Source organism: Papaver somniferum, chromosome 5, assembly GCF_003573695.1.
Source record: "Papaver somniferum cultivar HN1 chromosome 5, ASM357369v1, whole genome shotgun sequence".
In the NCBI taxonomy this organism is placed as follows: domain Eukaryota; kingdom Viridiplantae; phylum Streptophyta; class Magnoliopsida; order Ranunculales; family Papaveraceae; genus Papaver; species Papaver somniferum.
In genome coordinates, this window is record NC_039362.1 from 176,225,622 (window position 1) to 176,239,340 (window position 13,719).

The 13,719-nt window shown below is 34.7% G+C and overlaps 1 protein-coding gene across 1 annotated transcript; it reads right to left on the bottom strand.

Annotated features, from left to right (window-relative positions):
* Positions 1–8,065: 8,065 nt before the first annotated feature.
* On the bottom strand, positions 8,066–8,878 carry LOC113278208 (nucleolar transcription factor 1-like). Its single transcript, XM_026527102.1, has 3 exons — positions 8,760–8,878; positions 8,631–8,661; positions 8,066–8,498 (listed from the first exon to the last, which is right to left on the bottom strand). Exons 1-3 carry the CDS (start codon positions 8,835–8,837, stop codon positions 8,245–8,247), a joined length of 363 nt encoding a protein of 120 aa, XP_026382887.1. The 5' UTR covers positions 8,838–8,878; the 3' UTR covers positions 8,066–8,244.
* Positions 8,879–13,719: the final 4,841 nt, after the last annotated feature.

Here is a 13,719-nt window from a genome sequence, read left to right on the forward strand (position 1 = left end):
AGCAGTAGCCTTTGCCTAGTTTGGGAAGCGTTAGGCTACTAGCTTATCTCATGTTGTTGGCATATGTTTGTTGCTAAAGAGTTCAGAAACTATTAACAACAGTAGTTGTGATCAACTTGTTGCCGAAGTATATGGGACCTAATAGTTTCCTTTGACTAGTTCCGAAAGCCTTTGGCAAATAATTTTTTTTGAGCTGTTGCCAGATTTTAGTGGCCTTTTCTCAGGTTTTTTGTAGTGACAGAACACTACCATTACCAATTATATTTGTTAACCAACACAAATCAATACCAATATGTTTGTTAACCAAAACAGACCAACACTACCAATTGAATAGGTATTTCGACTATCTCACACAACCATTTGAAGAAGTATTTTGACTATCTCCACTAGTGGAAAATAGGTTTTTTACTACTTCCTGAGTTTTTATAAAACCACTGTTGTTGGGCAGTAATTACACATAGTTCTGTGATTCCCAGTGGTTTTATAAGAAAAAAAGCAAAAAAAAATTAAACGTTTTCCCTTCACAGTAGTATTATAGATGGGTATTTTTGTAAAAATAATGGGCTCTTGTAAAACCACTGGTGGAGAAAGAAATTTCTATAAAACTTTTTATATTTTCTCTCTTGTTTTTCTCATCGTTCTAACCTAGCTGAATCGCTAGCTGTGCCTCTCTCTTCTCTATCTTCTTTATCTCCTTCATGGAACCAGAAACTGAAAAATTTAGAAGAAATCACTTCAATCCTTTCTCCTTATCCCAACCCCCTTTCTCCATCTAATCTTCTCCATAAAATTCAAACTCTCTGATAAACCCAAATTTAACGACAACATTTTGTTTCTCATGAAGCAAACTCCCTGATTCGCGTATGATTCTTCATCTTCGCTTTCTCTTGTTTAATTTTGATTTGGTTAGATCTAATTTTATTGTAAGATTCTAGGGTTTTCATAATACAAATCCAATTTGGAGACGACTATTGCAAAAAAAATAGGGATTTATGTGAAATTGGGGATTGTTCTTTGTATCTGGAATTTTGTAAGGTTTCTGATTTCTTCGTGTTTGTTAATATACTAAGAACTAAAACTAGTAGATCTAAATCTATTCTATTTAATCTTTGTGATTCCAGTAATATGGAGGGTCTTACCAAGATAAAATCGATTATTGATTTTTTTTAGGTTACATATATTTTCATAGCTTAAAAACTTTTAATGATTACTGGGTTTCTTTATCTTTTCAATTAGGTTGATGGAACAACCCAAGTCTACATGGGTGAAGCAAAAAGTTGAAATTTCCAAAGAAATTAGATCGGGAAAAAAAGTTTCATGTGAAAAATTAGACCGGGTTAGTCATATTTTTTTGTATATTCAAAATCCAAATTGAATACTTTGTCGTTCAGAATGAATTTCAGGTTTTTTCTGTTGTATAGATACTTAATGATGAAATACTTTTGCTATGCAGAATAGCTTAAGTGACATGTTTGGATCCTAGTGGAGCAAAGAAGAGCTTAAACGCTTTATGAAGCATATTGTATGAGAAAGACTTGGAAGGTTTGTTGGCTTCTAAAAGTTTATTTCTATGTCCCAGTGAAGTGCTTAACATGTATGTATTCATATCCATTGTTCTTGTGTTGTATGTGTGTATTCAAACATCTTATATTTCAAGTTAGAAAATAAGGTTGTTTTTTCTCATTATGTCTTACTGGTTCATTTGGATTGTGTCATGAAGTTTAAGAATTTCTCATATAAAGTTGGAAAATGCACAAGAAGCTTGTCAATTGTTTGAGATGATACACTATACTTTCTAAAATTAATGTGCTAAACTGCGAAGTCCTACTTTGGTCGAGTGATGCCGTACCATAAATAATTAGGATTTAGAGTATGTTTATGTTGAATTCTTAACGAGGAAACCCCAGTTTGAATAAGTTCTTGAAACTCTTTGTAGGAAGGTTTTATTATTACTGAATTCTATATTCAGTTGTGTTTCTGCTAAAAACTCTTCTTTATTTTTAATTGTTGTTGTGCCATAATCGAGGAATATAGTCCATACTCATTCGTATATTCTGGTAAAAGGTTGTCCAATGTCACACCATTGGGTTCTGTCCTGCGTATTGTTGTGATGTGTTAAGAGGTTCGACCCTAACCAAACTACGTACGTCAAGCTAAGCATCTTATAGTTTGCCTTCCTAGAGATGATATTTATGCATCATATTCTGAAAATTCCACTGAATTGATCTTTTTCACGACACTGTTGATCTTCTGAAGAGCATCTTAGTTTATCTTGAATTTTGAGCATTTTTCTTTTTTTAGTACGTAAGTGTGCATCAAAGAGAGATTAGTAAAACTATGAATGAATTTGATTGTAGATTGCACCACAATCCAACCAAGCTTTTGGCCCTGAAAAAAATTCAGATCAGTTCTCTGGTTTCTCATCAACAATGGAAAGTGATAGGAATCTGGGTGAAATTCATGTTACAGCTCCTTTACAAAGAGGGTAATCATTATGGTTTACATAAAACACCAACTTCTGGATAGGTAAGAATTGTTCCCCTTCAATCTGCACATCAACATATATATAGGATAAGGCACCTTTCATGTGCGAACAAAATGTATATTATGTGGTGTTTCTTTAGCAGAACTAGTGACCCTAAAGGACGTTCTACGAAAGGTCATTCGACAACTGAAGAGGTAATTTCATGACACATTAATGTCTATGCTTATTCTGTAAACTTGTATTTGTTTGGCTCAGTTCAAAAACATTTCAAGTACTTTTATGATTTTTTAACTTTGTCATATGACATTATTGTTGTGTCTATGCAGCTGAATGTATAAAGGGTCGAACAGATGTACGGTGCCCACGTTGGTGGAAGAAGGTCTTGAATCCAGAGATTGTTAAAGGTCCTTGGTCGAAATTTTACATGGAGAAATTTTGCATATTAAGTGCAGAGGAATCCAAAGATGACGTTGTAAGTAATTCAACTGGTATTTGGTTTCTAGATGATCCATAATTTGATGTTGTTGCGTATCTGTTCAATAAGTGGGACTCTAAAATTTTGTGTTATGCCCTGTACCAGTTCTATTTGAATATCATGTTATAATTTTCTATTTAGCTCTTGACTTATAGCATATGCTAGATATTGAGCATTATCTTTTTCCTTTGGTAGAATCTGGATTATACATATTTGTGGTGGAGTTGCTGCAGTTCTTTTTTCCATGAAATTCATTTCCGTTAGACCCATTGTCATGTTCACTCTTAAATTCTAAGCCCCACGAGTCCCTGACATGTGAATCATCAACTTAACTTTTATGTTGTTCAGGTTTAAACTCAAACCCCATTTTTTTGGATAATAAGATAGGTGGTGTTGATAGGAATTTTGTTTCTTATGACTGGAATCTAAGTATTTCAATCATGGTGCATTCTTGGTGGGTGGTTTGATTGATTTTAAAGTGCTCAGCCAAAGAAATATCTTGCATTAGATTCGCATCAATGCCTTGATGAAATATTTTATTTATAGTTGCTCTCTAATTTTCGTTGGAAGCTTTTATTTTATCCTCAACGATTTTGCTGTTTCAACATGAATTTTTTTTCCTTAGTATGCACTACTTTATTCAGGATATGCACATGAAATGGACTCAGTTGCTCAAAGATGTCTTGTTACTAATCTTGACTTGAGATGGATGGAATAAGTTATTTGCATTTACAGCCAAGTTTGAGCATTGTGGTGTGCTAATGTTCATATGTTGATTTTGTAGGGTTCTGAAGTTCAACAAAGAATGACATTCTTTGGGTGGTGGAGCTACAACAGAAAGAACAATAGATCTGGTGCAGCTAGAAACACTACAGTCTTGCAGTTGGATTATAAAACTTGCATCTTTCACAGATTGTACAAGTCTACCACTAAAACAAAAATAGGTATTACCTTACCTACTTAACTTAAAAATTTACAAAAATGTTTGAAATTTTTTAGAAAGATCCATTGTAGCTCCAATCAAGCTTTAGCAAATACCTATGCCTTGTCCCATATGAACATTTATTTTGCATATCGTACAATTAAATATCTCGGAATATTTATTCTAATGGTAACAAACCCAGGCTGTTGAAGACATTTTAAATGTTAATTTCAAAATCAAATTCTCTCCGCTTAACACTGTTAAATGTGGCCTATATAACCAACCTAACTGCATCCTGATCTGTAGCTTGGCTGGATAATGCATCTTGATCTGTAGCTTGGTTGGCTAATGCATCTAATAGTCTGGTCGATTGTCATTTGCAGTGACCATTTAAAGAACTATGATGCAAAGTATGTTATGTGGAATGAGAACCAGAATGGGATATGAGGAGTTGTAGCTAGTGGTGAATTGTAACAACAGCTACAACAGTCAAAACTTGCTGCAAGACAACGTACATAGAGTCATCGTGGTTAGCTACAAAAGGGAACTTCATCCAATTTCACATTTACCTAGGGTACATTTCTTCGATGTTATTTCTCTTATGTTATATGACGCAGTCTTGAGGGTTGAGTGCTAAACTGTATGAAGATATTTGAAGCATTTTTGAGGTTTAACGTTGTTAGTGCTGAAATTTTCATATTATAAACTTTGGGTAATTTAAAGTGACTGAATTTGTAGATTGAATATATTATTCAATACAAATCTTTATTTGGGTTTTGTTTTTAATTTTAGTTTTGATGTTACTTTTGATTCAGTTGAATCAGCTTAGGATTCAACTGAATCAAATCCCTTTTTTTTTATAGAATATAATCAAAATAAACTACTGTGATTATCAGTGTTATCACTTAACTGTTGAAGACAGTGTTTTTTTAAAAGAAATCAAGGAATGTGAGACACAGTCGTTTTGGAAAAAACCACTCCAAAATTAGAGCTGAGCAACACAGTCGTTTTTTGTGATATTACCTCCTGTACTAGCAGTGGTTTAACTTCCATTTTCCACTAGTGCTCATACTATGGATTTGAAGAGAAACACCAATTTTCTCACATAACTGTTCAAAAGACCAGCTATCTTCACCACTAGCTCCAGTACAACAGTTTGAGGGGCAGTTACAAGTTTGTTTCATGTTTTAAAAAAAAATACCAGCTTCATGTCAGATTTATAAACTCAAGGGATCAATTGGAGGACATCTTTACTAAGGGTCTTCCAGCAGCAAGATTTCAGATTATATGTAGCAAGTTGCATCTTCGCCAGCTCCAGTACAACTTGAGGGGGATGTTAGGAATAACAGATTAAGCTCTACAACAGAGTCATGTGGAGAGAGTTAGAAGACCGAGTAATAAGGAAGAATTCTAAGGCTAGGTTTACGCTAAGTTAAATCAGAGTCTTGAGTTTGTTAAAGTCTTTGTTTTGATAGAGTTTGTAACAATAATGTAACTGCATTGCAGCATCTTTCTAGTATAAATATCTCTGAGATCTTCACACAAAATTTGTGGAAGATATTCACCAAAATATGATGTTCTAAGTGAGATTATGATTTGTAATCTCTCTCTGTAGCGACTATTCATGTTCATGGATCTGAAATTAAGATTGAGTAGTCAGTTGTTTGAAATCCAATTTTTCAATCGGATCTCACAGGGAGCATAAAGAAATCACTGATTTTGAAAATTTTAGTGTCCATCTACCACCGTCTGTCAACTAACTCTAAGCTCCTGACGAAGGGTGTATCTGCCTTTTGTCTCGCACGTGAAAACGCGCTCGTGTGCGTAGTTTGACCTTTTGACACCATTTGGATGGGAAAAGTTATAGTGGGGCATTTTTCCATTACTTTTTATTCCCGGGGCAGTTTTCTTATGGGGCATCGAAATACGGGGCATTTTTTCAAGTTTCCCTTGGAAAAGTGTTGGTCATTCCAGAAATTATCTTGAGTAAATTGGATTTGATGGAATGTAAGGCGCTTGAGTTTAGGACAAGAGAACCTTTTTGGAAGATGGATTGGCATAGAGCATGAATCGCGTGATGGTGCACTTAGCTCCAATTTAATCAATGATTCAGATGTAAATAGATATGAAGGAACAAAAAAAGGTTCGTTCAGATGTAAATAGAGACCGAGATGCATGTAAAGACATGTGTCTATGGCCTATGGGTGTAAAGATGGAACTTCTCAATATTTGATGCATTATGACGTAGCAGTGTTCCATCTACAAAATCCATGAAATTATTGATCTCAGATGATGAAGGGGGTTTGTTATAACTCCTGGATGGAAAAACAAGAGTGGGGATATCTTTTAAACAGTAGACAAGTACGAGCAACACACTTTAAAGACAGTTGACTTGGGACACTGTGAACGGATTACTGATAAACGTCTCGGAGTCCTGGCGAAAAGCTGTACTTCTTTAGGGAAAGTCGATCTAACAGTGTGATGGGATGACTGATTCGGGAATAAGTTTTCTCATACAAAACTGTTACAAACTCGATGCACTTAGTATCGGATGTTTCAGCAGGGTAACTGGTGTTGGCTTTTTTGGGTGTCCGGAGACCTTGGCTTATGTAAATGCAGTTTACGTGCCTAAACTTACAATAGAAGGGGTTAAGGAAATCATAAACGGTACGTGGTGGGATTGATTCTCTGCGTCTATCTGGAAATGCAGTTAATAATATAGCTGTTATAACCATTTCAAAAAGTTGCCCTGTCTTAAAGGTATTGCAGCTAAAATCTTGCCATGGGATACAACTTGAAGGATGGAAAGCTATTGGTCTGTATTGCACAAACTTGAAAGCGCTTTACGTGGTTGATTGCCAAAAATTATGTCATCCTGGAGTGCAATCTTTGTGTGATGGGTGTAACAAGCTTTCCTATTTATTTGCAGACAGTTGAAGTAATTATGGTCTTGATGTTCTAGTACACGCTGAAGCCAGAACCATGCTTCGATCACATTGTTTGGCTATTTTCTTACATCAGTTTAATATTTAGGTGTTTACTTTTCTGTTCTGGTTACAAGATAATTTACGTTCTGCAGTTCAGAATATCTGCTAATTAATTTTTCTAAAGTAACAGTAACACAGTTTGCTATTTCTTGGTCACTTTGAGTGGTCCTATAAATTGATATGAAAATGTTCTACTCTTCTTACTGGATTCTCTTGACAGTATGTTTTCATATGATTGCAAACAAGGTTCACTGTAATTTGTAATTCTGATATTCCACTTAGGTATAAGGTGACAATCCCAATACCATCAGATTATAATGCGAGTTTTACAGGAAGAGCTTTTCTAATGGAGCCTAATCAAATAACAGTACCTAATTTTAAGGTTGCATCGAGTGTTGAAGCTTCCTTCAATGGTAGTCTTTCGTGTTCACTACAAAATTTTCTTGGAGAGTTCAAAGTTGGGGATTCCGGTCATATTTCGAAGTTTTATCCGAAGGTGGTGTGTTGTTGTTGAGGGGTTCAGAGCGACAAATTGGATGGACTAGTGGGATTTCCGGGCAAGGCCTAGAGGTAAGTATTCTGAAGAGTGTTTTCTAGAACGTCTAATTTTCGCGGATATTACATGTTCAATCTTGTTTTACTGGATGCAATGGACCGTATAAAATGGCAGAGTTTTGATTTCCCGGCGAATTTAATTCTCTTTCTTGACTCGAGTGTCTTCTTCCATCTCTCGCAACTCAACTATGTTCTACTCTTTTGAGATTCAAAACAACAGGATAAGATTGCATTTGAACTAAAGAAAGCAGAAATTCAAGTATTCTTATTGGGGATTCAGTCCTACAGAAAGCAGAAATATAGTATCTGCCGAATTGGGTTCTACGGGACTAAAGCCTTTCGACCGAAACCATGGTAAATTTGCACAAATATCATCAAGAAAACACAGAGTTATGAGATTTCTAGCATTGTCTGAAACAAATGGGAATCTAGGATTGTATCATTATTCACTTCAAAAGAGAAAATTTGAAGTTTATTTTAAAGCTCTGAATGAGATATGTGATTTCCCTTTAGCTTGTGGACCTTACAGCACATGTACTGTGTCCAATACTTGATGTCGAGATCTTGAAATCTTTTCTAATCTTCAAAAATCCACAAACAAGACAATCCAGCAGCAAAAAGGAAACTTAGGATGGATGTGTTGGGTAATTTTCGAGTTTAGTCATATGTTTTTGGTTCTTACACTACTTACTATAAAAGCCTGAGTCTAAGAACTGAAATTCTATTCAGTTGACAATATTTACAAATAGTTGATAGACCCAAACCTCAAATTTCCATCTGAACATGTTGATAGGGTGCTCTTGTTGAAGCAATGCCTCAGCTAATCGTCATCCTCATCATCATCAGCTAATGTCTCTTCTTCATCTCCGTCTTCATACGAGTACTCGTCTTCAGAACTGTGGAGAGTCTTGGTTTTACGGAACTCGTCAAGTTCTCTGAAGCCATTGACACAGGTCACACCATCCTCATCCTCATCCTCATCTTCATCCTCGTCGTCTTCGTCTTCCTCTTCCTCAGTTTCTTCTTCTGACGACGACACCTCATCTGGGTATTTATGCAGTGGATTATCTTCAGCTGAACAGAAACAGTGAAACACATAAAAAATAATGAGAAAAGAGAAGGTACTGCAGTCTGGCGAACAATGGAGGATAGCATCACCAAATCAAAGTACCAAGGGTAACAAAATAAGCAGCACATTGCACATACCATTTGAATCACTGGTATCCCACTCAGATTCCTGTTTTGCATAAAAAATAATGAGAAAATAAAGTTGAGGTTAGTTTATGCTTAATAGGATAAAATCAATTTAACTTGAATTTGGTTTTTGAATTTTACTCTAGGATCTGATATAATCTGCGATTGAAAATTTGGTAAGACGTGCCAAAAGTCCATGTCCTGTAGGAGATAAAACATCAGAGAAATGGAAGCTATTGATTAAATTAAACCAAAGTTCTTCTTTGTGTTGATAAACTAAAAAGTAGTTTATTTTAAATAAACGGAACATTACCTTCTCATGTCCCAGTCGACAAGTACATCCCAGCAGAAGGAGAAAATGGAATTCCAAATTAAAATTGCCAACCATAAAATATCTAGATTTGGAGAGAAGAGTATACCCAGTATTGTCGATGCATGCTTAAACGCTGCAAATTCAATTCAAAAATTGGTACCAGCATATGTTGTTTAACTCTAAGATGTACTATTAAAATTGAAAATGTAAGATAACATTTACAAATTGCATAAATATATTTAGTCTAACTCACAACAAACCTAAAAGCTTATAATTACCCACTCCCAAAAATATTGCATCTATAAGAACTATGTTGCATCATTCCAATGAACCTATACATAAACCTATCTCTAAGACCAACCAATATAAAATTTACCGTAACGACACTTGCATACAGTCTGGGTGATTTTAAGCAAAGAAACATGTAAAGAAAAGAAGTCCAAGATATGCGCAGTGTGATAAAATTAGACGTTATAAAAACTGAAATTGAACATGCAGCAGTTTCTAACAAATAAAAAACGTACAGTTAGGCAGTCCGGAGTGTGTTCATGAAGTGTGTATATCTTTTGTAAACTAATGTTAACGCAAAGTTTGCAGACTAACCAGAATTCATTTCACCTTCACAATTTTTCAAACAAAAAAAACTTCACCTTCACAATGCAACTATGGACAGAGAGCAATGCTCATGCTTAAACACCACAATCAAACAATACACACAATTAAGAAGGAAAAGGTTTTTAGGATATCAAGTATATTATAATTGACAAACTCAGGCCCGAAACCCCAGACATTAAGATATAAACTCAGGATATCAACTGAATTAGTTGTGCATATTTCGTGATCTATGAATATTCCTCTAGACGCCTTTATTATCAAAATAAATAAATTATTAGTGCATACTAACCATTTAGGTATTGAATTGGCTTTGATTTACTGTAAGCAACCAATAGGCTTTGAATCAATCTGTAGCCGAATGGTAAACACGTAAAAATCAAGGGGAACAGAAATTATAAACCTGTCCGTTATAGTGGTTACATCCTGCTTATTTTTACATTTTTTTCCATTTAAACAGTATCAAAATTTAATTGTCCATTTCACCCAGGAATTGTTGATTTTGATCTTTTTAACCAATTTTGTGTAATTTTTTTTAGCAGCATCAATCCTCCGAATTTCAAACATATCCGTCAACTAAACTAGACCTGTAACACGTACAATTATATAATTGGGAGATCGTATTTTAGATATCAAAACATTTCTTCAGAAATCTATTAAATTGAGAAGACATTAAGGAATGGATTGGATCGAATCCAACATGTTTTTATGTTTAAAACCTCTATTAATCATTAAGACAACATTAAATCAACTTTAACCAATTCCTAGATCAATTGCTCTATTAATCGTTAACAGAACACTTCTTGGTATTTAAGACATTTCTATATTACACGATTTCGTCGATTGACTAGGGTTTCATTCCATTTTTTGTTGAAGTGAACGAACAATCGAGGTACAGAAGTAGAAGCTAACTACCAGATGCAATTAAGAAAGAGAGAGTCGAGATAGTCTGAAGTTCAAACATATCCCAAACCGGGTGGTGGATATATACCAAATGCCGCGTGATTTATGAATTAATCTCAGTCATTCAATCAATTTACATCCAATGGCTATCGGGGTCTGTGAAAGACTCTTTCATATTAAGTCTGTCACCCGATCCTACCTCAATAAAAAATGTTATAGACCTAACTATTATTTATTTTTTACCTTGAACGTATCATAGGCTAAGTGCTAATAATTTGGCAGATTCAGAACTTTGCGATATGGTACATTGCATTGTTCGAATATCCGCAATACCTCGGCCCATGCGAACACGCCGGTAATCTACAATTATAAACTGAGGAGAGAAGATGTGGTAGGTATCACTTGCTACATCCTACACACATACACGCACAATTTTAAACAAACAATTCTACTGGGCAATTTGTTGAAAGTATGGTTTTGGATATAATTTATTCTGTTTAAACAACATGATTCAACCAATTATATAATCATGCAAAATGCCAGAAATCCTACTAACAAATTTGATACCTATGGTTTAAAATCAACAAATTTCTTCCAAATACATCGATTACCAATTACATATTCATAAAAATTTCAATCAAAACCATCAAATTAAATCGATTTTAGATGAATTTCAAAAATCAATTTTCTCAAATTTGTCAATGTCATCAAATTGACCAAATCAGAACTCAAATTGAGAAAATTAGATTTATCTTCACTTCAGTTAAAACAAACCCCAAATTAAAGAATCAGCTGATCTAATTCTATCAATTGCAAAAGCAGATATTTAAAAAAATAATAATAATAAGTAGCAGGAAAGGTTTCCAACGAAGAACATAATGGAGAACCAAGAAAACAAACAGAACCAAAGATGGAAAACCCAAAACTCACTTGAATTAATTAAACTTTTATCTTCTACATTTCACTTTTGATAATTCGGCATCTGGTGATGGTTGTTCATGATAATGATAAAGAAAAAAGACGAAGACGAAGACAAAGGAAGTGGTTGAACTTTAGGTTTAGTCACTAAGTCAGTTGAAATTCCCGTAGTACCCTTATTAGTTTACTGAGTCAGGTCCTACTAACTAAGTCAAATCGGGACAAATCCTAATTACTAAGTTAACTCAGTAAAAAGACTGATTCAGGTAAAAGAAATAACCCAGCCAAAGGAAATAACAAAAATCAAGTCAGACTGTGAGTTCAGTCAGACAAACAAAGGTTCTCACACAACTGCAATTCTATGAGACCTACATTTTATTTTAGCCTCCTTAATTTATAAGTCTTTACTACTCATCCTCCATCACCACTTAGACCTAAAGTTTAATAAAACCCTATTAATGTAGTTTTAAAATCTAAATCAAATACTCATTCTGAAATCCGTGGTAGATCTAGATCGGACCACGTTAAGACATCATTTCATTTCTTGCCATCTTATCTTATTTTCACGGTTAATAAGATTGAAGTCTAATTCAATATTCCGGTGAGGTTTTCCGGTAGATACATGCAATACTATCTAGTCATGTTTTCTTTTTGGGACGGACATATTTTAGCCTTGATTTAAATATTTTATGACTATTAGGAACGGTCAAGCCATCAACGTCCCAAATATTCTTCTTTAGGGACGGTTTTTTCAAAACTGGCCGTCCCTATAAGCCTTCTTTTTTGTAGTGTACTGCAATTTTTAGTATGACTCACCATCTTGACTCCAAGGAAATTTAGAGAAACACTAGGATGAACAGTACTCAAGAAGATGACGGAAGTTGTAGTCTTATACAAACAATCCTGTTAAAGGGGCGGGTGGTTCCATTGGAGGGGCGGAAAACCTAATAAGACAAAAAAAGGTCATTAAATGGTAATTCAAGTGCCCCTTATGAAAAAAATATGGAAATGACCAATTAACCCTTATTGTTAATAATCAAGATTAGTGATGATAATCAAGATTAGTGTTGATAATCAAGATTAGTGTTGATAATTAATTTTCACTTATAATAACTCTAAAAATAAGATTTTTAGAGTTAAAAAAAAAAGTTGTGAGGAGATGAAAAAAGAAACTTTTGTGATATTTGTGAAACCCTAGATTTTGATTTACTCAACCAAAATGAGTAATTCCAGTGGAAAATTCGAGATGGGTGAATCTCTATACGATAGAGAAAACAAATACTACATACCTCTTGATGGAGATCCTGATATGGAGTATTTATTAGATGGTAGAGATGTTTTAACCCAAGATGAAGGTCAATCTCAACCAATTTAAGAAATTATCCAACAAAGTGAAGAACCGAGCACTGAAAATTACCAGGTATACTTCTAAACTAGTTCCCAATAGCTTTTTGTTGCTTAAAATTCTCTAAAGTACGTAGAAAAATCAAATTTTTAAAAATTTCAGAAGAACATACGGTTGGAAATTAGCTAGTTATCAACAGTAACTGTATGTTACGGTTCGTACATTATATAATACCAACCGTAACTGGTTCGATTTGGGGAAAAAACCAATCGTAATACCAGTTACGGTTGGTAGAAATTTTTCGAGACGAACCGTAAGCACAGTACGGTTGGATATGTCCTTCAGTGGTTACCAACCGTAACTCATCATGTGCATGGCAGTATTTACTGTACTCTTTACGGTTGGTAATGTGTAAATTGATACCAACCGTAACTATATTACGGTTTGTAATTTGTGTTTCTTACCAACCGTATATTTGTCAGTATGTTTCCATTTTCATTTCACCCTATTTACAGTTTGTTACTAGGGGACCATTATCAACCGTAGTGCTGTTACGGTTGCTAAACCATTGTAGTTACCAACCATAGCTGTGTTACGGTTTGTGTTTCCTGTGTCGTGTCCAACCGTAGCTTCATATATTGTTGCCTTGTTTAGACTAATGTGGGTATATTGTTGTCCAGATCGTGGATGTACCTCCCCTAATGGATGAACAACCTTTAGCAAATCAACTTTTCACCAAATATTCTAGCTCTCATTATTTAACCGAGGAGACATGGGATGAAAAAGATGATGCAAAGCATTGGGCTACAGAATGAGGCAAGTTGATTATGTGTATCATAGTTTGTAATGGTACCACTAGTGAAAGTGCCTTTCAAATGGTTTGCGAGTGTAGTGTACAACATAGAAGTCACGCAAAAAATAGTACCGTGCGATAACAAAGGCAAAGATGAAGCAAACTACTTTCACTAAGAAGACCCGATGCCCCTTCAAGCTTCAATTTTAAAGGAACG